Below are 22,279 nucleotides of genomic sequence, written 5' to 3'. Positions count from 1 at the left end.
AGCGCTCGACTTCCACCTTCCCCACTGCTTGATTGTTTGCTCTGGAATGCCCCTCATTGCTGCCTCAGTGGCAGCTCCAATACGAAAAGAATGGGGTTTAAAACGTGCAGTGCTAATGTGAAAAAGACTCAAAGATTTAGACAAGAGAGCAGCAAACTGATAACGCGTGAGGGGATTACCGTCAAAATGCACTAGCAGCTGACTATTGGATGGTAATGTGGTGTTTCTGACTGATACATGTAAATACTGGCCAAGTGAGGATACATGACAGGTAGCATCCAATGTTTCTGAAAGAAACAAAGTACATGACTTACCTGACTGGTCAGTTTTGGATAGTCGAATTGTAAATTTAATTAAGCGACGGCCATTCTATCTAACAATGTCGATGTCACTACGTCGCAATGGTCTTAAGTCAGAACTCTTAAGTCATGTAGTTGTTAATTCGCCTACGCGCAGGAATCCAAATAACGTCAAGCTAAATGCAGCCTGAAATAGGCTAGTTTCGTAGCTTGATGTACAAATGTTGCCCAGTGCCTGCATGATCCTGACAAGGATGTTATATGTAATTGGAGCTCGAGTATCTTGAGTCTGTTTGAGCCTGTTTGCTCCCTCCAAAATTTTAGTGACCAAGAAGGATTTGGTATTGTCCGCCAGACCTTGAATTTTGAACATGTAAGACAAACCACACATATATGTTCTCATACAAGAGGGTGACTGACCTTTAAGAGACAATTATACTAAAAATTGCACAATGTGATCTAGTGGGGCTGGCCAAACAACTGGTAATTGGAATTGATACCTGAACTGACTGAAGCTTTCACACGCTGTATTATAGGTCTGCCAAGTTTCGTCAGCCATAGATGCCTGCAGTAGTCTGCTAGCCTCTTCCCTTAAACCTTTCATATTTCTGGGGGTGGGGTGGGGTAGGCACTGGATCTGCCCGAGGTGCTAATGCCCGAAATCGAGACCACTGACAACCCGAAATTGAATCTGCTATGGCATTTAATTTTGTATCTATATACTCGGCTCTGAATATGATATTAAATATTAAGGTTTGAAGCACAAATCGCCTCATCAAAACCATGACATCTGGATATTTGAAGGTTTGTTTATTCATGATATAAACTACTGCTTGGTTATCAATCCTTTTGCTTGCTAGTAATGGCCCCAAAACTGATAGAACAGCAGCCACCGGGAACATTTCCAAGAACGTCAAATCCTGAAGCCTACCTAGCACAGACCATTGGTGTGGTCATCTGCCAAAAGCCCATTTGCCCTAAAATGAAATACCAAAACCACCTGACTGACCCCCAGCACTATCTGTGTAAAAATTAATAGTTTCATTAGCAACCCCAAATCTATCAGGAAATATAGTACTCCATTGTACTGACTAAGGAATTGTAACCACATCTATAAATCTAACTTCATGGCAGTAGATACCCTAATTTTGAAATTAGGCCTCCTAATTCCAATAGTAGCATCTATCAGCCTCCTAATGTGTAAAAGTGTAAAAGGGGTAACTGGCTATACACAGTGAAATATATTGTTAGAATGTTAGTGTTCTAGCGCTTGCAATGGTAGATTGCACTGTATGCTTCCTAGGAGGCTGAAAAAGTTCTAGATTGATATAAGATCTGCCGGGGTAATGATGTACATTGATTATTGTAAAGCGCTTTGAGCAACATACGCTGGAAAAGGCGCTCTATAAAACCAATCATTATTATTAAGCATTATTATTATTAATGAAAGCTCGACCTGCGACTACGACCTGACAAGCAAAGTTTAATGACCCAATAATAGATTGAAGGTCACATAGGGTAATTTTCTTAGCGCCAATGCAGTCCTGTATTATCTTAACCAACTCTAGCTTGAGGCAATCGCATCTGCATGGACAAGGTGTCGAATTCAACACCTAGAAAATCTAAACAAGCAGTTGGCTCAACTGCCTTTTATGGAGCGATAGGGACACCAAGCCGGTCACTAACTTGGTGAAATACCTGTAACGTGTGTCTACATTTGTTGTCTTGAGATGTTCCCCCAAATAAAAATTCGTCAAGGTAATGTATTATGTTATGGTTACCAGATGTCTTAGCCAGTAGCCAGTGCAAAAACGTGCTAAATTTGTTAAATAGAGCACAAGAAAGTTTCTAACCAAATGGCAAGCATTTCTCATAATAATATTGACCATTACATTTAATGCCAAGTAGATCGAAGTCACCTGGGTTGATGGGCAGTAAACGGAAAGCACTTTTCAGGTCAGCTTTAGCTAAAAAAAAAAAAAAAAAAAAAAGCCCCCGGCCTAAATTTTGGATCATAAGAACTACTTCATCTACGTTACTATATTTGACAGTACAAATATCTGGGTCAATAAAGTAATTGACGGACTCGAATTGTGGATATGATAGATGATGAATCAAACGTTTGTCACCATCTTTTTGGGGCACAAGTCCGACTGGTGAAACTCTTAAAGTAGGAAAAGGAATGGCCTCAAAAGGGCCTGTCATTCTACCCAAGCTAACTTCCTTTTCTAACTTTTGTTTTACAATCATAGGTGCTAAGCGTGCCGACTTCAAATTTCTGGCTTCCCTATGTGTCCTTGGGCCTGCATAATGCAGGGGAAAACCAAATTTAAAATCATGCATGATCTGAATTCTATCTGGTATAACAGGGTATGATGAAAGTGCATTACATAACTCAAGATATTTGATGGGGTATGCCCCAAGCTGTACAAATTTGGATGAATTCCACTACTGGGGACAATTTGCTTGAGGGTGTGGTCCGCCACAGGCCGTGCATCGGTGTCGAAACTTACATGGGTTGAAAGAACAGAAACCTCTGTTGAAGGCATAGCATATACCCATTGGCTTTGAAATTTTGTTGGGGACTTGGCTATATTTGGCCCCTTGTCCCCCGCCCTGGGTGTTATGTCCCTGTGTGATTTGTTGTTTTTGTCTAAAATTGACACGAAAGGGAAAATTATTCCCATTGTTGACCGAATCCCTGTCAGTAACCCAAATTGACTGCTCAAGCTGTGAGGCTGATATGTATATGACCCATAAAACTGAATCCACAACCCCCCATGATGAGGATTGGTACCGCTCTTTTTAAGGCGATATTGCTCGTCATACTTGGACCAACCAGCATGGCCCACTCTGCTAGCTGCGACCCGAATGTTGTGCATATATTCCAACAGTTCCTGACCCCCGTCTGAGAACTCTAAATAAATAGACATGTAAATAATAAAAGCTGTTGTCCAAGTACCGTAGTATATTTGCCTATGTAAATAAAAACATGACAAGAGCCATGTTTACATAACAAATAAAAAAGCTATGTGTCCCCCATGTATATCGACAACTGGCATTCAAATTTCTAATGACCAATTAAAATACTTTAGTTAAGCATTCTAAACATTAAAAATGGAAAAATAAAACTGGAATAATTTCAGCTTATATCAAGTTCATACCCCTTTAAAGCGCTGATAAAATATTTCTACTTTAGCCATCACTATGAAAAGTTCACAACTCATACATAATCGCCTAAATTTAAAAATGTGATTGTTATGTAATACAGTTTTTTAACACACACTACAATAATCATGTTGTAAGAACTTTATTTGAACTTAATGGTACACACTTCATATTAAAAAGCAGTTTTAAAAACGTCTACCTCGTAATTCATAAATCAACCCACAAAAATGTTTTGAAAAATACTAAAAGTAATATTTGTCACGATTCTTGAGTAAATTATGTATATATTTGGCATATTGCATAATATTATTAATCATCAAATTTTGGTGAAGTTTTTGAAATACAAAAGTAATGAATATATAGTGAAATTTTAAAGTGAAGAAATGGGTTTTATCCTTGAGTGTAATATTAAGTATGTCCAACGATTGATTGTTTGCTGTTTTCCACCCCACTCAACAATTTTATGTCCAACGAGATCTCCTTTCGATACTAAACAAGTACATTAAACTATCATATACCTGTAGCATAGTTTTTGAAAGTGGAAGGAAAACAGAGAAAAATAAACTGCCTTCATATTTGTATGAATATCATTGATTAGCCAGAAAAGTAGTTCTGCCCAAATAGAAAATGGTAAAAGCGGACGTTTATCCTTCCTGTAGTAATTAAATCCATAGGTTCAAACTCAATGAAATAACTCAAATAATATTTAATAAATACAACATAACTTAACAGCTATTTATCGACTAGACATAAATATTATAATAATATAAGAGACACGCACCTTGCATTTTCACAACCAAGCGTCTATAGCAACAGACGACACCAATGGAATGTCAGAAAGGATTAGTGATGGAATGTTAAAGTTTGTAAGATCGAAACGAGAGTACAAGCGAAAAAAAGAAACATACGGCAGTTTTGGAATATATTGAATGATATCATAATGATGTACCATTATCGCTCGATATCGAAACTGGGCGTAACTGTCAGAATACATTGACAACGGAATATGGCGATTGGACACCAATTCCATGCTGTCTTACAGAAATACAGATATCCAATTCTTTCACTATCTTTTATCCGAATAAGGACTGTATATTGGGCTTTCATGCAATATGCAAAATAGGACATGAGCTCGCTGAAACATTGAAGTTGGTGCAATGCACAGAATGATAATGCATGTCATCAATGAACTACATGTATGTCATGATTTTGTACATTTATATAAAATTTCAAAGTATATACACCCAAAGCGAATTTAGCGAGTTTGTATGCTAGATGTATAAATTACCAACTTATTGCAAGGAGGTGCTGTGGTTTATTTCACATGTTGATTTTAAAAGTACTTTTAGAGATTGGGGGTGTATGAATAAACTGTTACTGTGTCGAATTACATTTGAAAAGTAAAATAATGAATGATACTTAAAACAAAACATTAGCTTAGAATTTTACAGTCTGCGTGCTGATCACTTCTCGTTGATCGGGGAGGGGGTATAGTAATATATATTTTAAAATGAAATTCCTTTGTTGAATTTTTCAATTATTTATATGTCGTGAAATGTCGTTTGTTAGTTTTTCTTTCAAATTGAATTAGATATTTTTTTTATACAATACTGCATAAAGCAGCTAGCTTGCAAATTATGAACTTCGTACATAAATATATCCTTAAATGTGATTATATAATGCCAGATATGAATTTGCGGCATTGATTATTATTCTATTTGTTGTATATTTCATTTACCTCTTGTTGATAAACATCTTCATAAAATTGACATTTCTTCACTACATTTTTTCTTTATTTTGAAAGTGTACTATAATGAAAACTAACGGATTTAATCCTTGTCTGACTGAGGTATCCGATATTGGGTTTGTGACCTTTATGAAATTAATTCTACAAGTCAAAATGATTTTTTTCAAAGATTTACAAACAAACGCATTTTAATATGATAAAAATTTCGTAATTTTCAAAAACAAAATTGAACTATAAGAAACATTTTCGTTATCTGTTTGATACTACTCAAATCTTAAAATAACAAACTTTATACGTCATAATAATGATATACGTAGTGGTGGTTTGGAAACCGTCCCTCCACAACGTTGCCACATGATTGGATATCGATACACCACACATTATTATTTATGATACCATCGCATAGCGGTCAGTTGTTATAATGACTCGAGAAAACATAATAAACAGAGTGAATATCGATATACGGTAAAGGAAATCATGCACTGTACGCTAAAAACAAACATCATAAACTAATAATCTAATTCACTAGGACATTCGCTTGCGACATTCTGAGAAATAGTCTTCAAATAACACATATATCTTTTTCATCAGAAAATAATCGTCTTTAACTTTCACTAATTTGTATACAAAAAACTTTTAAACTTTTCATTCGACCAAGGCCTCACATAAGGCATAAGAGTACGTACATTTCCATAAGTTGAACAAACAAGTAAAAAAGAAAAACATACATACAAGAGTTTACAAGTGTTGAAAGATCATATAGATGGAAGAGCATATGGGGTGAAGATAAGAGGGGGCATCATAAAAAGGGAAGATCACGTACGGTTTGTATTTCATTGCATAAAAATGGCATTACAACCTTGCATAAATTACTTAATCCAATGAACACATGTTTATCCTGATTATTCTTAAGATCAAAAACATTAATAATATTAATGCATAGGGTAAAAATTTACATCTTTCTTTTTTCAAATAATCATAATTGAACAAATAATGAAACGCATCACCCATTTCTTCTAAATTACATGTACATATTCTGACTATAAAATTAAAAAGGTGAAGATAAAGAACTGCGATCAATCTCATAACTCCTATCAAAGATATAAAATTAAGAATATTGAGGGCATGAACTCCTGGACCATGCTAAACAAATGGAGATTCTATGAGTACCATATCTATATTTGCAAATTGAATGCATGAGATTATTAATATATGAAATACTTCTCAAAACTAAATTTGATAAAACCTGTATGATTCAAACACTTTGGTAAATTGTGTGTTGGATTTTTCCATTAAGCAATTAAGTGTTCTGTAACGTGTTTCGTCCCAGTTTTCGATAAGTGGGATAGATCAGTTGTAATTAGAATATCTTAAACACAATTCAACCATTTAGAATGAAAAACATCAGCAACATCCAGATGATGCCGTAAAATCTTCGTTTCTTGTTTGCTTGTTATTTTACGTTCTCAAAACCCAATCATCCCTGCTTTTATAAAGATTGGCATGATACTGTTACAAGTTTTCCATTCACAATACAATTTCAGGTGCACTTTTTACCCCTTCATAATAAACAATATACTTACAAAATTCTAAATGTAATGATTTAATAAAATCATTATTCTCATAAACCCAAACTTCAGATCAACACAATAAAATGGGTGAGATTGCATCAAACAATAACAAGTCAATATCAATAAGTAGTTCTCTTGAATTACACTGTAAATAAAACATGATTTTTCTAGCTTGCTGAAGAAATCGGAATTTACAGGCTTTTAATAAACCCTTTCTAGAAAAGATAACACCAAAATATGAAAAGTCATCCACAACAGTGAGGGGTTCATTTCTGTACAGAAATTGACTTCCACGAGCTTTACATTTTGATACGTTTCTAAAGAGTTTTAAAAATTGAAATATTTACATTGGGTTTTTCTCTTTGGAACGTATAGATCAAGTTTTTAAAATAGTATTCGAAAACATCACAATAATTGTTTATCAAAATGTGAAACGGATGGTTCAATTTTAAAATGAAACAGATTTAAAAAAAAAAAAAAAAAAAGCAAGCACTTTCCTGCATATTTCAAGAATATCCGTGATGACTCCTTTCTTAATTATGCATACGTTTGCAGCTTCTGTTTTTTTCCCCATTTTTTGGTTGTGTATTTTGGCGTTGTGGGGATGTGTATCTCCATTTTCTAGTATGTCGTTTTCTTTTGCTAGAATATTTATCCTGGGGCATTGCGTCTTCATGGTGATTGTCTACAAGAATGAATATAATTCTTTACTAAAAAAAAAACGCAATTACCTGCAACATTTCATCTGTAAAATGTTATCATTACAAGTCCTGGAGCTGAGCACGAGATTTTGTTATTTGAGTAAGTTACATTTTACTACATGTTCTTCAGAAGTATTCCTCGTGCCAAAACATTCGCCTTATCGAATCTCGTTTGTATAAATACATCGATCTCAGGAATCATAATTTGAACAACCTTGAATCCGCAATATGTAAAATCAGGTTGCATATTGTTGGCATATCTTATTTAGATGCACGAATTCATAAAAAAAAAATGCATGTATTTTCGAAAACATTACACTCAAAACCATACAGTCGTTGCTTCGCATTTACCCCCTCTCCGTCGTCAGTATCAGTACTCTATGTAAATAATCTTTTTTTAGATTCGTGAAAAGTGAAGATTAAGAACTGTGAACAATCTCATAACTCCTATAGGGAATACAAAATAAAGAGTTGGGAAAATACGGACCATTGGTGATACCAGAGGTGGGATCAGATGCCTAGGAGAAAGCATCCCTTGTTGACCAGGTCACATTCGCCGTGAACCCTATGTCTTGATCAAGTAAACGGAGTAATCCGTAGTCAAAATCAATGTGCCAGGAACGGCTTATCAATCGGTATGAAACACGCCAGACAGCATTTGACACAGTATTAGGCTGTATTGGCAAACTACATCATTATAGCGACCATAGGATTTGCGAAATGCTGACTTTAAAGGGGAAGGCAACCCAAAACAATTTACACGATAAATGATGGGATTAATTATATGATAAAAATTCGTCTTACTATTATGTTGATATACGACCTAGAAAAACTTCAGTACTAATATGAGAGCGTAAAAAAATAAATTCACGCCATCTATAGAAGCTACCATGTTGTAGAGCTCTTTTGTATTGAAGACTGCAAAATGAATAATTTTGACGTCACACCGTCTGTTCCGGATTTGATGAGTTCTAAGATCATGAAAGATATGCATGTGGTAGATTTTTTTAAAGGAATGAATGGGTTGTTATCTCCCTATCAAGCTGTTAATTGCTCTAATGCGAATGGTAGATGTGAAAAAAAAGGTTTTCTTTCAAAATTCTTGACTTAACCAAGTCATCTGAAAAGAAAAGACTGTGTAGACTGTGAATCCATCATTTGCGTACTGACAAGTTAAGGTTCGGGATATTTGTATGAAGAAACGTGTCCGGTCTGCCTGGTCTATGACGTGAATGAATGTCTTCTTTTTTCAATTCCTTCTTGAGGAAGAATGGGCTCAAATCTCTAAACTACGGCTCAAAACTTAATTGTTTGTGACTTGTAATGTTTACAGTGCTGTTGATGATGTAAACCGGAACCGGTGGTGTGACATCATAAATTAAATTTCAATTGTCGATCTCTTAGCGGCGGGTAATTCAAAATACATGATAATTGTTAAAGACTGTCACTTAAAATATCTGTAAGTATTATTTTATTCCTCAAAGCGACAATGTGGTTACGGTTGCCTTTCCCTGTAAACGAGACTGCTGAAACCCCTGTAACACCAACTTGTTTGTCAGTAGCCTGCCTTAATTTAAAAACTCATCATACGCAGAACAAACTGTTGTGTATCAAATCAGTTGAGAAATAAAAACGTCACATGCAGAAGATAATGGAATGTTGCTACATCAACAAGGGAAGATGACGATTGAAAAGCTAAAATCATCCAGTTTGTATTAAAGTTGAATTGTTAGTTTGCCGCCAATATCCATTTTTGATCATTTATACAAGTACTAAGCTGATGTGAATGACTCTGTGGTATCTTTTATCTCGAGTTCACAAAAATATATTGAATCGACATATGAATGAAAGCAATTATCGTTAATAGATGAAACGTCGTCGATATATCTAAATGTCAAATTCAGGGCCACAGCAAAATATTTTCTTATGTAGAAGTGTTTAGATAAACTCTGCTTTATAACAATATAGAACCAGACCAGCCAACAAATGAGCATAATCCGTGCCCATGGGAATTCCATCAGACTGTTGGAAAACCTGATCACCATAGACTACAAGATATTGTCAATGAAAAACTCCAGCATTTCTTTTATTTCAACTTCAGAGTACTTGTGCATTGAATCAATCTAAGTTCCCGGTGTTATTACATGTATGGTGATTAATCAAAACCCTTAGGTCAATCACGCGGTGTAAGGTAAGGTTTGCGACATTTTGACATGTAGCAAACAAAGTCATGTTGCATATCAGTATGTTCAGTAGGCATTTATCTTTTAGAAATTGACTTCTTAAAAAAAATCTTCGTGTCATTGTTTGATTAGATGCGCTTCATTTTGTGATGTTTTACATTTTCAGGATCTTTGTACAAAAAAGAATACTAGTGGTATAAAACTTTTAAGAGGCAAGTTTATGGGGTAAAAAGCTTTTTTAATTTTTTACAAAAAGGGTATCATCTATCAGCTTATAGTAATTGGTAAAGAAATGTGTATTTTATCACACAAAAAATAACACTTTTTATTTCTTGATCAAAATTTATAGTTGTTGCCGTGACAACAAAAAATGCATATTGAGCCGCTTTACAAAATCTACGTCAGAGGATTATCACTTTAAACATAATATTTGGACAATAAAAATTTACGAAAACATATAAAACTATTACCTATAGGAATTTGTTTCCATAGTAACATATTAAAAAGAATTATTTCATTTATACGATTTGTCACTTTGTTTTATAATTGTAAAAATTTTAAAAGCCCTTTAAGGGTGCATTGATCATTTTCATGAACAAAATACAATTCCAGCCCATAAATGATAAATTATATCTATTAGTGAAGTATTGTAGCATCACATTTATTAGAAATTTTAAAAGATTCTGGGTTTTTCGTTTCTTTGGTTTTTTTCCCCTAGATTGAATTCAATGAATGCGCCTCGCGTAAACTGTTATTGTGGGATTCCGGTATAATTTATTGCATCAACAGTCGAGTTTTTAAAAATCAAGAATGATGATCTAAATTATCTGTAAACAATATTCGATCTTTTATGAAACATATTTCAGGCGGTATACATATATTTCAATATTAAATCAGGTTCATAATTCAATTTTACCGATAAACGATACGCGGTTGAGTTAAGGCTTTCCCCATAAAATCTTTAATACCAGTGCTGTACATAAATATACTTTACCGCACTGACATATTGCACGACGTCACAATGAAAAATACGTCATGATGAAGGTCATGACGTACATATCTACAGTCCTTTTGTGGTTGGAAATGTCAAAATATTGTTTCGTTATTTACCACCGGTCAAACAGTAAACTGCAATCGCGTAAAAGTTTTTGTCAAATGGGTTATATTAATTCTCTTTGATATTGAAAAAGTTTCAATTTCTTCTTTATATAGCATACATGCTAAAGTAATATCCATATTATATTGTGATCTTAATATCGCCCCTAATCTACACGTATAGTTACTTTCACAATGGACTCATTTGCATAAACAGGGTTTCCGTACATAAAAATTTCATCAATGGCACGACACCCCGAGGTTTTTAAGTGAAAGATGTTTGATTTATGTGACAAGTGAACTTCGGTGCCAAAGGAAAGTTAGGGGAGCAAGTTCTGGCTTCAACAGAAAATATGTTACTTCGTATGTGCAAAAATCGCCGCATCTTGCATATTCAATGCAAAAATTAGACATGTTACAAGTCACAATAAACTTGCTCTCAGCACTTTTCAAATTAAGAAATTAATATGTTTACAAGTTATATTAACTTCAACTTGCATTGATATATGGATATCGTGCCAATTCAACGATTTATACATACACGATGTAGAGACTGTCGGTATGGTGAAAAATGTATAAGAGGTCAATACGCACTTAATGATATATACATATTATTTTTGTATAAAAGGGTTGTGTTTACAGAATTTGTCACAAATTGATCTGTTTATTAATGCTTTTTCCTGACATATGTATATGGCCCTACTTAACACAACTGCGTAGATTAATTGAATTGACAGAATTAGTTAGCGGTATGTAAATAATTTTTAACTAGATAAAAATATGTAGATACTTGTACTTTATACATAATTTTAAAATACATAAACAATACGATATGTCTAGATATTTGTGAACAATAATCATTGTGTGGTAATCCATGATAATCGTCGGAGTTCTTTAAAATTAACACTACATTACGCCGCCTAGAAAAATATCTATCTTCTAGGGGACACGCCTGTAAGTCGGACATAGAATTTTGGACCAAAAATTGACTCCCAAAAATCCGACTTATCGGAGAGTATATACGGTAGTTGAACGAATGTAACCTTCGTGACAAAATAAAGTCCGGTAAATGTCGGATGTAGAAAGGGGGAATTATCAAAGTTAGTAAAAATGGCATTTAACAAATCACTTTTTATGTCGATATAATCCATGCCGTTCCTTAAACAAAATTAAAATGTTCCTTAGACAAAATTAAGAATGTTTTAAGATATACTAGAGAAGACCCCTCTTTTATTCTTACGCGATCATATCAGTCGCGTTCTCTACATTTCAAAGTTAATGCGATAAATCGCTCCACCGGCGCAAGTAGATTCCATAGCATTGAAATTTAAAGTGTATGTAATTAGAGAGGTAAAGCATGGTCAGGTTCATTTTTTTAAAACAATGCTTGGGAATGTCATGACAAATCCTATCTTCGTTAATTTAGAACATTCTCAAATGTGAGGATACTATTCACAAACAATGATCGATTATACATATAACGTTCAGCATCAAAATAAATCCTACTTTTCCCAGCAAGATTTGCAGAGATTACATGCGATCATATCATGGTTTCACACAAAACATCAGCAAGCGGTAACAATCATCATCTTTTACTAGAGTCATACCGTTATTTACAAATAACTGATTTTCTCCATGCATTCCAAATGCCGATGCCCATTAGTGGTGATTTCAAGGTCACAACATTAAATGGAAATTACCGTTACGCATACAATATATAAACAAATTATAGACTTTTATAAAAAATAAAATAATTTATAAATGATCATTTGAGAAACATTACTTTTATTTTGTTATAGATATTTACACACACGACGTTTGACACTTGACAGCGGTAGTAGATAACAAGTAAATATTATGACATTTCCCCATTATACACCTATGTCGTGGCGCATTTTTTCATTGTGACGTCATAAAGCGCGAAGTGCACCGAAGTATATCAAGAGTTATCTCCCAATTGTTGCAAACCTTACCTTGAGATGAATAAAATTTTAAATACTAGTATTTACAACCACAATTTGATCACAATTTATACACACATGTACAAGAAGTAGAAGACACTTTGAAGCTTTACAAATTACAAGCTTTTTCCCTTACCGAAATATCCATTGCAGTGAATGATATTTCTTTAATTCCATGTGTTCTCTCATGTGGGTTATGTAAAAATATATCAACATCAATTTATTCCCGTGATATAATAGGCTTCGTACATTGTAAGAGCCGATTAAATGGGCAATACATCAGATGAGACTGCAAACACCGATGCCCTGTTTCACAGTAGATGTGGCACGATAAAGATTTTTCAGGCACAAAGGCTGCAACCGTCGATCGTATGCATCCCTTTACTGGTAATACTGATGTGTCCATGCGAGTGAAAGATTTTAGAGCGGGACATTAAACAATAGACAACCACCCAACCAACCATAGATTTATTTTTGTATATACGTGTCAAAAATAACTTTTGTAATATACATCACCAAAAGATCACTATATATAAATCCACGTGCTTTTACAAGTACATTTACTTATCAGAATGCAACATGCATGTAGTCGATATATATGTATGAATTTACATACACTATATACATGTACTTACCGCAATGAAATATGCACTTATCCGATATTTCGATGCGAAATACACCGAATTGCTTCAAGCAATTGAAATTACATCGTTTGAGAGTGGAGATAAAGCGATTCGTCACGTCCAGGTGAAGAAGAACACATCCCTCGGAGATACCGCGGATTCTTACATCTTTCCGTTTTGCGTTGACCAAATGCGCTATATTCCTTGCTACATTTTCGATATCATTTAAAGTGCATTCACTTCTGTCCTTGGCAAGTTTGACATATACTGTAGTTACACCTATAATTATAAGAAACACTGCGTCGAATCACGAAAGAGTGAACAAATTGTTTACAACATGCAATTTCTGTTTGGTTTTAACTCCGAATAACTTATCATTCAATACCAACCTTTTCTATTGGTATGTTTCCTATAAAATGATAAGGGTTCTTTGCTTCTTTTGGCAAAATGTTTGCATTCCTGAGCTAGTTTATGTTCATCTATCAATTCAAGGTAACCTTGAAGAATGCAAAGATTTAAATTCAGATCAAACATTCTGTGCATGAAGAGCAGTAATTGTTCTCCATCAGTAATTTCATCAAGTTCCCTCGCCAACATCCTGTCACTATTGCCGATGACATCATCTAAAGATATAAAGAGCATATTCCTAGACACATAAATGTAAGGCATGGTATACTTTTAGAATTAAGAAGCAAACACCTATTTCGATGTTTGTAATGAACAAGTTATAACGTATGTATTATTTGTAAGTAAATTTTATAGATTTTAATACTTTAAAGATTTTATTTACAAACTATGTCATGTAAACAATTCGTATAGTACGCACAAAATAGTCTGAACAGTGCTCCATGTTATCAGCACGATATATATCAAACAATGTTACGATTAACACCATGAGAATATCATCAGAAACATTATATCGAAAATTACATCGTTTCAGAGTATTCTGTCGGAAGCATTCGTAAAAAGTACAAAAATAAAAAAAATACCCCAAAAATGACCGTCCTAATCAAATAATTTTTGGCACAGTTCTATTGATTTTGACATCCATTTGTCTATTAATTTCTGACCAAGCTATCAACAAAAATAGGCACGGATCATAGACATAAACAAAATAATCTGGGGAACTTAGACTTAGAGGGTCCGCGTTTGCCCTACTCTCTATTTTGCATTAGTTATAAGAGTTATGACATTGATCACTGTTCTTTATCTTCACCTTTCACTAATGATATGATGAAACGAATTACATGTAAATGACACTTGACAGTGATTAGAAGTGTGCTTAAGGTGATATAATAAATGTTACATGTAAATGCACATTTGTTGAATTGTAATTTAGGTCAGCATGAAAGTCTGAATTGAAATTTGAATTGGAGAGAGAGAGATATATAGTAAATGAAATTTGATGACGGATTTGACCAAGATAAGCAAGGAGTACCGACGATCTATTATAACCTGAATCCCCAATGGAATTTTGAAATGTGACAAACTCCAACGTCAAAGTTACAAATGCAAGGTGAAGATAACGAACAGTGATAAATCTCATAACTCCTACAAGCAATACAAAATAGATAGTTGGGCAAACACGGACCCCTGGACACACCAGAGGTGGGATTAGGTGCCTAGGAGGAGTAAGCATCCCCTGTTGACCGGTCACACCCGCCATGAGCCCCATATCCTGATCAGGTAAACGGAGTTATCCGCAGTCAAAATAAGTGTGCCAAGAACGGCTTAACAATCGGTATGAAACAGGTCAGACAGTATTTGACCCAATGGGAGGTCGTATTGACGAACTAGATCGTTATAACGACCATAGAATTTGCGAAATGCTGACTTCAATCGAGACTGTTGAAATCCCTGTACCATCAACTTGTTTGTCAGTAGCTTACCTCGATTTAAAAACTGACTATACCCAGAACAAGCTCTTGCATATCGAATTAGTTGAGATATATAAACACCAATATGAGTTAAACTCCAAGGTCAAAGATCATGTTCTTGTCATAAGAAAGCAGTAAATGAAAGTTATGCCTTAAACAGTTCAGGAGATATCAAGCAGGGCTAGGTTTTGGACAGACAGACAAAACAAAAACACCTTACACGACTTTAGTCGCAGGGGGCATAGAAATTAGGATTTCATTGTGTAAATAGTACTAATTCTTTTAAGCAATGCAATTTTCTACATGCACCATGCTAAGGTAGGTTTAAAGAATAAATTAGAAACTAGTACATTGGATTTTAATTACATATTTGAGGTATTACTCGTCACTGGTTTACTTAGCATTACCTCAGACCTGCAATTCAACAAATGATTTTTGAATGTTAAGATATTTCTCAACACTCGGAAAGGCACAAAAACAGTTTAATGATTACCTACTTTTCAAATTGAAAATAAGTCTCTTGATATTCGTATCAGCAATTCCAGTTGCCACACGATAAATTAAATCTTTCAAGTGAGCTGCTTTTAGAACATTCATCTCCTTATATACAGGTATCAATCCTAAAATGAAAAAAAAATGACATAACAGTTCCACAGTTTTTACTTGATCACTTTATTCATATAGCATCGCTCTACATCACACATAATGTAAAAGTTGAATTGCCTACCATATATTTAAGGTATTCAATGTATGATGACCACATTTCATATCTAATAAAGGGATGGTGGAATATTTGTAATCATAGTATCATTTTGAAGGGTTCATCAAATGAAAATAATCCACCATAGGAATTTTCAAAACTTTGTTCACTGCTTGATTTATTTCACCTAGAATTTAACATTGAAGTATACGGGAAAAGCATGTTTTATTACAATATTTTAAAAACAAATTATATTTCCACACTAATCTCTTGGTAGAAAGTTACATACACTTTCTTTTTATGAAAATACGAAATAAAATTAATCATTGACCACACACATTTTTAGAAAATTAGATTTTTCTTATTTTTACAAAGGGCAGATAACTCTTCCAAAAAAGTCTTAGTGCAAAAAGGTCAGCTTCTCATCGTTTACCAGTTATGTGAATTTCATCTACTTCACTTTCATCATTATTTAACAATAATTTTTTATGTTGATCTAAATCCTTCAAAATTGTTCATTATGCTTTCATTATACATGGAATACCTTAAATGATATCGGTTTCACTCTGATGGGGAATAATGAATATTACCCGATATCGACCTCAATCTTACAACCAAATCTAAGAGAATATCTTTGAAAGGGGGAAAAACAAAGATAATTCGGACTCTAGAAAAACATTGCCATGCACTGTATTCTTTTAATACACTGACCTCCATTGGACGTACATGTACATGTAGCAGCACCGTCGCCTTCTCCCCCGGCATTAAGCATGGGGATGCTGCTGTTAGGATCTGTGGAAGACACTACAAACAAGCATTGAATTTAAATCTGGTGTGAATTATCCCAATTCATAACTTCATATATTTTCAAAACTGATATTCATTTCTTAAAGGGAAAACATTTTATCTTTCATTACTTTATCAATGATATTTGTTTTAGCTTTGTGTATCTCTCTTTGTATATCATATCAATATCATAATGTAAATGTGGAGAAAAGGGAACTATCTTGCATCATAGTAATACATTGAAAGTGTAAGTTATTCCCTTTACTTAACATTTACATTAGCATTTTTCTATGATATACAGAGAGAGAGAGAGAGAGAGAGAGAGAGAGAGAGAGAGAGAGAGAGCTCGTTAAAGCAAATAACAAGGATAAACTACTGATAATACTGATGAAATAAATATAAACTGCGATGCTTCACGCCAGTATGAAAGGTAAACATAACGAACAATGATCAATCTCTTAACTCTTACAAACTCCCTTTTCGTGAAGCGCGTTAGCATGAAAAGTATTCTGGCGTGAACGTGAAGCGTTGCTCTTCATACACTCACGTGTTTTCAAAATTAAAATCTAATTTTTGTATATTTCAGTTTAATTTCTAACGAATTTACTGCTAGAAAATTTATCAAGATTCACGCGCACATTGTTCACATTTATATCGCATTCATGAGGAAATGGCTATCATTACATTTAGTAAAAATACTGAAGGAAAACACGTTGGAAGTATTGGTCGCGGTAACGCAGTGGTAAAGCGTTCGTTTCGTAACCGGGAGGTCGCAAGTTTGAACTCCGCCAAGACTAGTAACTCTTCCTTTGCCAAAACACTCGGCATTTCGAAGTGAGGATCACATCTCTTTCGGATATGAACATAAAAACGAAGTTTTCATGTCGCGGCAGGCGTTGAAACTTTAAGGAACCCTCACTGCTATAAACGTAAGCGCTAAACATAGGTCTAAATTTGTGATACTTCGTCTACAACTGGTGACCTCACAATATGAGTGAATGGGAACGAAACACAAACAACTACAAACACATTGAAAGTTAGAAAATATTTATCAATATATGATAACTAGATGTACTGCACATGAATTTCAGCCTTAGGCATTGAATATATTCAGGTTTTCTTTCTTTCAATTTTCATGTATAAAAAAATACCTTACATCGACATTGTTTTCAACTGATGTAAATCCACTCAACTGTCTTATAATGTTTTCATGATTTCATTTTTTTAAAACAAGTAATCAGATTAAACCATTTATTGCTAATATTGGTCAAATATGCACCAATGACTTATATTCTATATACACAATGAGTACGCATTACATTAGATCAGTAATTTATGCCCAAATTGGGACATTCCGTGGGGATCCGGGTGAGAATAGGTCCTCAGTACCCCTTTGCTTGTCGAAAGAGGCGACTAAATGGGGGCGGTCCTTCCAATGAGACCGCAAAAACCGAGGTCCCGTGTCGCAGCAGGTGTGGCACGATAAAGATCCCTCCCTATTCAATGGCCGTAAGCGCAGAGCATAGGCTTAAATTTTGCAGCCCTTCACTGACATAAGTGACGTCTCCATACGAGTGAAATATTCTCGAGAGGGACGTAAAACAATATGCAACCAATCAGCCATATAGGGAAAAGATGTATATCGTAAGCTTTTGTCTAGTCATAGGGAAATCATTTGAAAAGATAACAAGCAAAGCTTTTGCAAGAGCGCTATTTGGAAAATTGATCAAGTGTCATGCTAGTGTTAATTATTTTTCAACATTCGTTATGTAACTTCAAAATCGTAAACTCGAAAGTGAATGCAAAGATATTTAGTGTCATATGTATTGTTTGTGATATCAATTTGTTTGATTTGGAAGGAGAAAAGCATGCAGGGGGTTTAACAATCTCGCTTAAAGTAAGACTTTGTTATAATGATCCTGTTTATTAATAAAACCAATTGTTAGGCTGTTCTTGGTACACTAATTTTGATTACGGGTCACTCCATTTACTTGATCAAAACATGGTGCTCATGGCGGACTGGTGGACAGGGGATACGTACATTGTACTTTTCTTAGGCACCTGATTTTACTTCTGATAAATCTCATGGCTCCTAAAATAAAATACAAAATACAGAGTTGAGCAAACATATATAAAATATCAATATCTCTGAATAGAAATATCTATAACAAGAGGGCCAAGGGCCACATCGCTCACCTGAGTCACCTTGATCCATATCTAAAGATTTTCCATACATATTTGCATGTAAAACGTTGGTCCCTATTGTGGCCCCAACCTACCCCCCGGATACCATGATTTTTAGGAACTTGAATCTGTAATATGTCAGACAGCTTTACTATAGGTCTAATGGTTCTTAAGAAGAATGTTTTTAAGATTTTCTTTATATATTAGTATGTACAATTTTGATCCTCCATTGCAGCCCCATCCTACACCTAGAGGCCATGATTTGAAGAAACTTGAATATGCACTATATCAAGAAGCTTTCATACAAATGTAAACGTTACTAGCCCAATGATTCTTCAGAGGATTTTACTGATTTTTCTAAATATTTGTATGTAAAACTTTGATCCCCTATTGTGGTCCCATCCTTCCCTCGGTGGCCATGATTTTAACAGACCTAATGTTGCACTATATCAGAAAGCTTTCATGCAAATTTCTACTTCCCTGGTCCAGTGGTTTTTGGGAAGAAGATTTTTAATGATTTTTCCCAAATATTTGTATGTAAAACTTTGATCCCCTATGTTGGCCCCATCCTAACCCTGGGGGTCATTATGTTAACAAACTTGAATCTGCAATATGCCAGGAAACTTTCATGGAAATCTTAGCTCTTCCAATGGTTCTGTAGAATAAGTGTAAGATTTTCAAAGATTTTTTCTAATGTATTCCCATGTAAAACTTTGATCCCCTATTGTGGCCCAACCTAACACCAGGGGCCATGTTTCAACAAACTTGAATCTGAATTATGTCAAGAATCTTTCATGTAAATTTCAGCTCCTCTGACCCAGGAGTTCTTTAAAAAGATTTTTAAATGACTACACCTTATTTTTGCATTTGTGTGATTATCACCCCTTTGAAGGAGCCCTGCAATTTGAAAGCCCTTTACCCAAGGATGCTTTCTGCCATATTTGGTTGAAATTTACTTAGTGGTTCTGGGGAAGAAGATAAAATTGTGAAAAGTTTACAACTACGACGACGACGACGACAGTGGACAAATTTTGATCAGAAAAGCTCACTTGAACCGTCGCTTGAGGTGAGCTAAAAATTTGCGTCGTTTATATAATTTGATTAGTTTTCAACGAATAAATCTTATCTATTAGAATCCTACTAATATATATTTGATGTGTCGTAACTGAAGTATTTCGGGTATGATAGGCTGGACTTTGCAAGTGCCCCATAATTTATCCTTAATTCTTAATCGCAACTCAATTTTATGCGTTAACATCTGTAAAAACAAAACAGTCAATGGTTCTGACGGTCACCATGACATCAGATTTATCATGAATTCAGTTTTTAATTTATGGTGTATGATCGATTCAGTCTCACTCCAGCAGTTAAACTTTTCACCTGATGGTAACAAATTTGCCAATGCTACTACAAGACTAAAATTATGCGTCGGGTTATGTGCTACAAATGAATTATTAAGATTCGTTGATATTGAACGTTGAAAATCATGATTCTTCTTTTCTTTTTTAGCTTCATTCTCACTTCTAAGTTTCTAATGGGAAATGCGTAATTGACATTCCTCTAACCTAAGAAATGATAGTACTGACCACTATTTTTGGTGATAATTGACTAAGAAATCTTCGAAAAACAGCTGAATTGTTCACACTCAATGTAAGACATTTCCTTAACCACTGGTTCTTGGGAGCCTTATGTGCCCTGCTTTTGATTTTGTATTTTTACAGGATTTATTAGATTGACTATGAAAAGATAGCAGTCGCAATACGTCACTTGAATGACAAAGGTCAGTTAGAAATGATCATCAATCCTACTCTACCCACCTTTAAAAAAACACATGATTAAAAACAGTCACTTAAAAGTTATATACAAAAACACAAACCTGTGACATTCTCCCTTTTACGAAAAAAGCCCACTGTTCCACCTATTACAATTGCAGACAACACGACCAGTAGCACGATGAGTCTACAATGAACAATGATCATTGATGACACTAACAAGACAATAAAATACTACCAACTGTATTATTTTATGAATGTAATCGTATGTGTGTATACCTAGACATATGTAAACATTTCGGAAACATTGAAGACCAATGAGTATCACAATTTGTTCGAATTTAAAATTACATACACTGACATTAAGTCAATATTAATTGCAAATCAAGCTTTCCCATTTCAACATATACGATGCAAAACTTACCTGTAGAACAGGTCTTGCATCGTAGCTATGCAAAACCGTGCTATTATATTACATATTTTATACTATCATATAGTGGGTTATATATCTGATATTGAACGGTACAAATACATGTATACATGCATATTAAGTTTTAAAAAATGACACTTACAAGGTTATGACGCTGTCAGAGTCAAAATCAGATTTGTTCACATGTGGTCCAGTCACGCTACATAAAGAACAATACAATGTAAAAGTTAATTGAGATTATGTCTCTGTTTCGGGACGAACTGTCCCTTCCTCAGGACAAACATAAAGATTTTCAAAAGATTGCTAAATATATACAAGAAGAAGAAAAAATAGCACTGAATCTACACTAAATCTGTAAACGTATTTACACTTCAAATTGCACGTTGAATGTTTTCTGGTGAGCAAATCAGGACACGTCCTATTTGTTTAATGCGTTGGTTCACGATGCGCAAATTACTAATGATACATATATAGGTTTAACGGCGGATGTGATCGGTCAACAGGGGATGCTTACTCCTCCTAGGCACCACTGGTGTCCAGGGGTTCGTATTTGCCCAACTATTTATTTTGCATTGCTTATAGGAGTTACAAGATTGATCACTGTTCGTTATCTTCACCTTGCATGTTGAGGATCAGCCCATTGGTCGAAGAGGCAGTCAGCATGGCACCAATGTTGTGGTTAACTTTCCCCATATAGAATTTCCCCAGGGAACACCGAAATGGACCCAGCATAGAATTTTTCCCAAGGGAGAATTAACCTGGACCCCTCTTTTCGTATTAGGAAAAGGCACCCCAGCATAGAACTTCCCCCTCCTTCTATTTTAGGTATCCATCCGTTTCCTGTTGCATTACTAGAATGTAAAACCGTCAATTTTGATTTCTTTTCAACAATTAGGTATTTGTCGACTATGGTTAGGCATACTTACCACATTGTTATTTTTTGTATTTCATTACTGGTATAGATATCCAATTGTTATTTAATTGTGGGTAAAAGAAGTGTCTTATATTTACCAGTAGGACGATTCATTTTACTAATAAGTAATTGTGGGTATACGGTTGTAACTTATGCATTCTTATTCTTATTGCGGTAATAGTATTCTTTAATTGTATAACCACCTTTGAAAAAGAGGGGGCATATTGTTTTGCATATGTCGGTAGGTATATTTGTAGACATGTTTTGTC

General features: G+C 34.6%; 1 protein-coding gene across 3 annotated transcripts in view; it reads right to left on the bottom strand.

Moving 5' to 3' along the window:
- Positions 1-1,635: 1,635 nt before the first annotated feature.
- Positions 1,636-22,279, bottom strand: part of LOC130049477 (uncharacterized) — a 42,869-nt gene continuing 22,225 nt past the window's right edge. For 2 of the 3 annotated variants that reach the window (XM_056147203.1, XM_056147204.1), the window contains 8 exons: positions 21,240-21,296; positions 20,772-20,854; positions 18,753-18,803; positions 16,637-16,729; positions 15,723-15,845; positions 13,738-13,971; positions 13,361-13,627; positions 1,636-7,470 (listed from right to left, as the gene is read on the bottom strand). In XM_056147203.1, coding sequence (XP_056003178.1) covers positions 7,319-7,470; positions 13,361-13,627; positions 13,738-13,971; positions 15,723-15,845; positions 16,637-16,729; positions 18,753-18,803; positions 20,772-20,854; positions 21,240-21,296 — 1,060 coding nt within the window. In that variant the 3' untranslated portion in view covers positions 1,636-7,318. Of the gene's footprint in view, positions 7,471-13,178; positions 13,628-13,737; positions 13,972-15,722; positions 15,846-16,636; positions 16,730-18,752; positions 18,804-20,771; positions 20,855-21,239; positions 21,297-22,279 lie in introns of those variants that run through there. The other variant, XM_056147205.1, reaches the window with a different exon arrangement.

Source organism: Ostrea edulis, chromosome 8 (genome assembly GCF_947568905.1).
Source record: "Ostrea edulis chromosome 8, xbOstEdul1.1, whole genome shotgun sequence".
In the NCBI taxonomy this organism is placed as follows: Eukaryota; Metazoa; Mollusca; class Bivalvia; order Ostreida; family Ostreidae; genus Ostrea; species Ostrea edulis.
The sequence above is the reverse complement of the archived record's forward strand: the minus strand, read 5'-3'. Positions and strand labels throughout refer to the sequence as shown.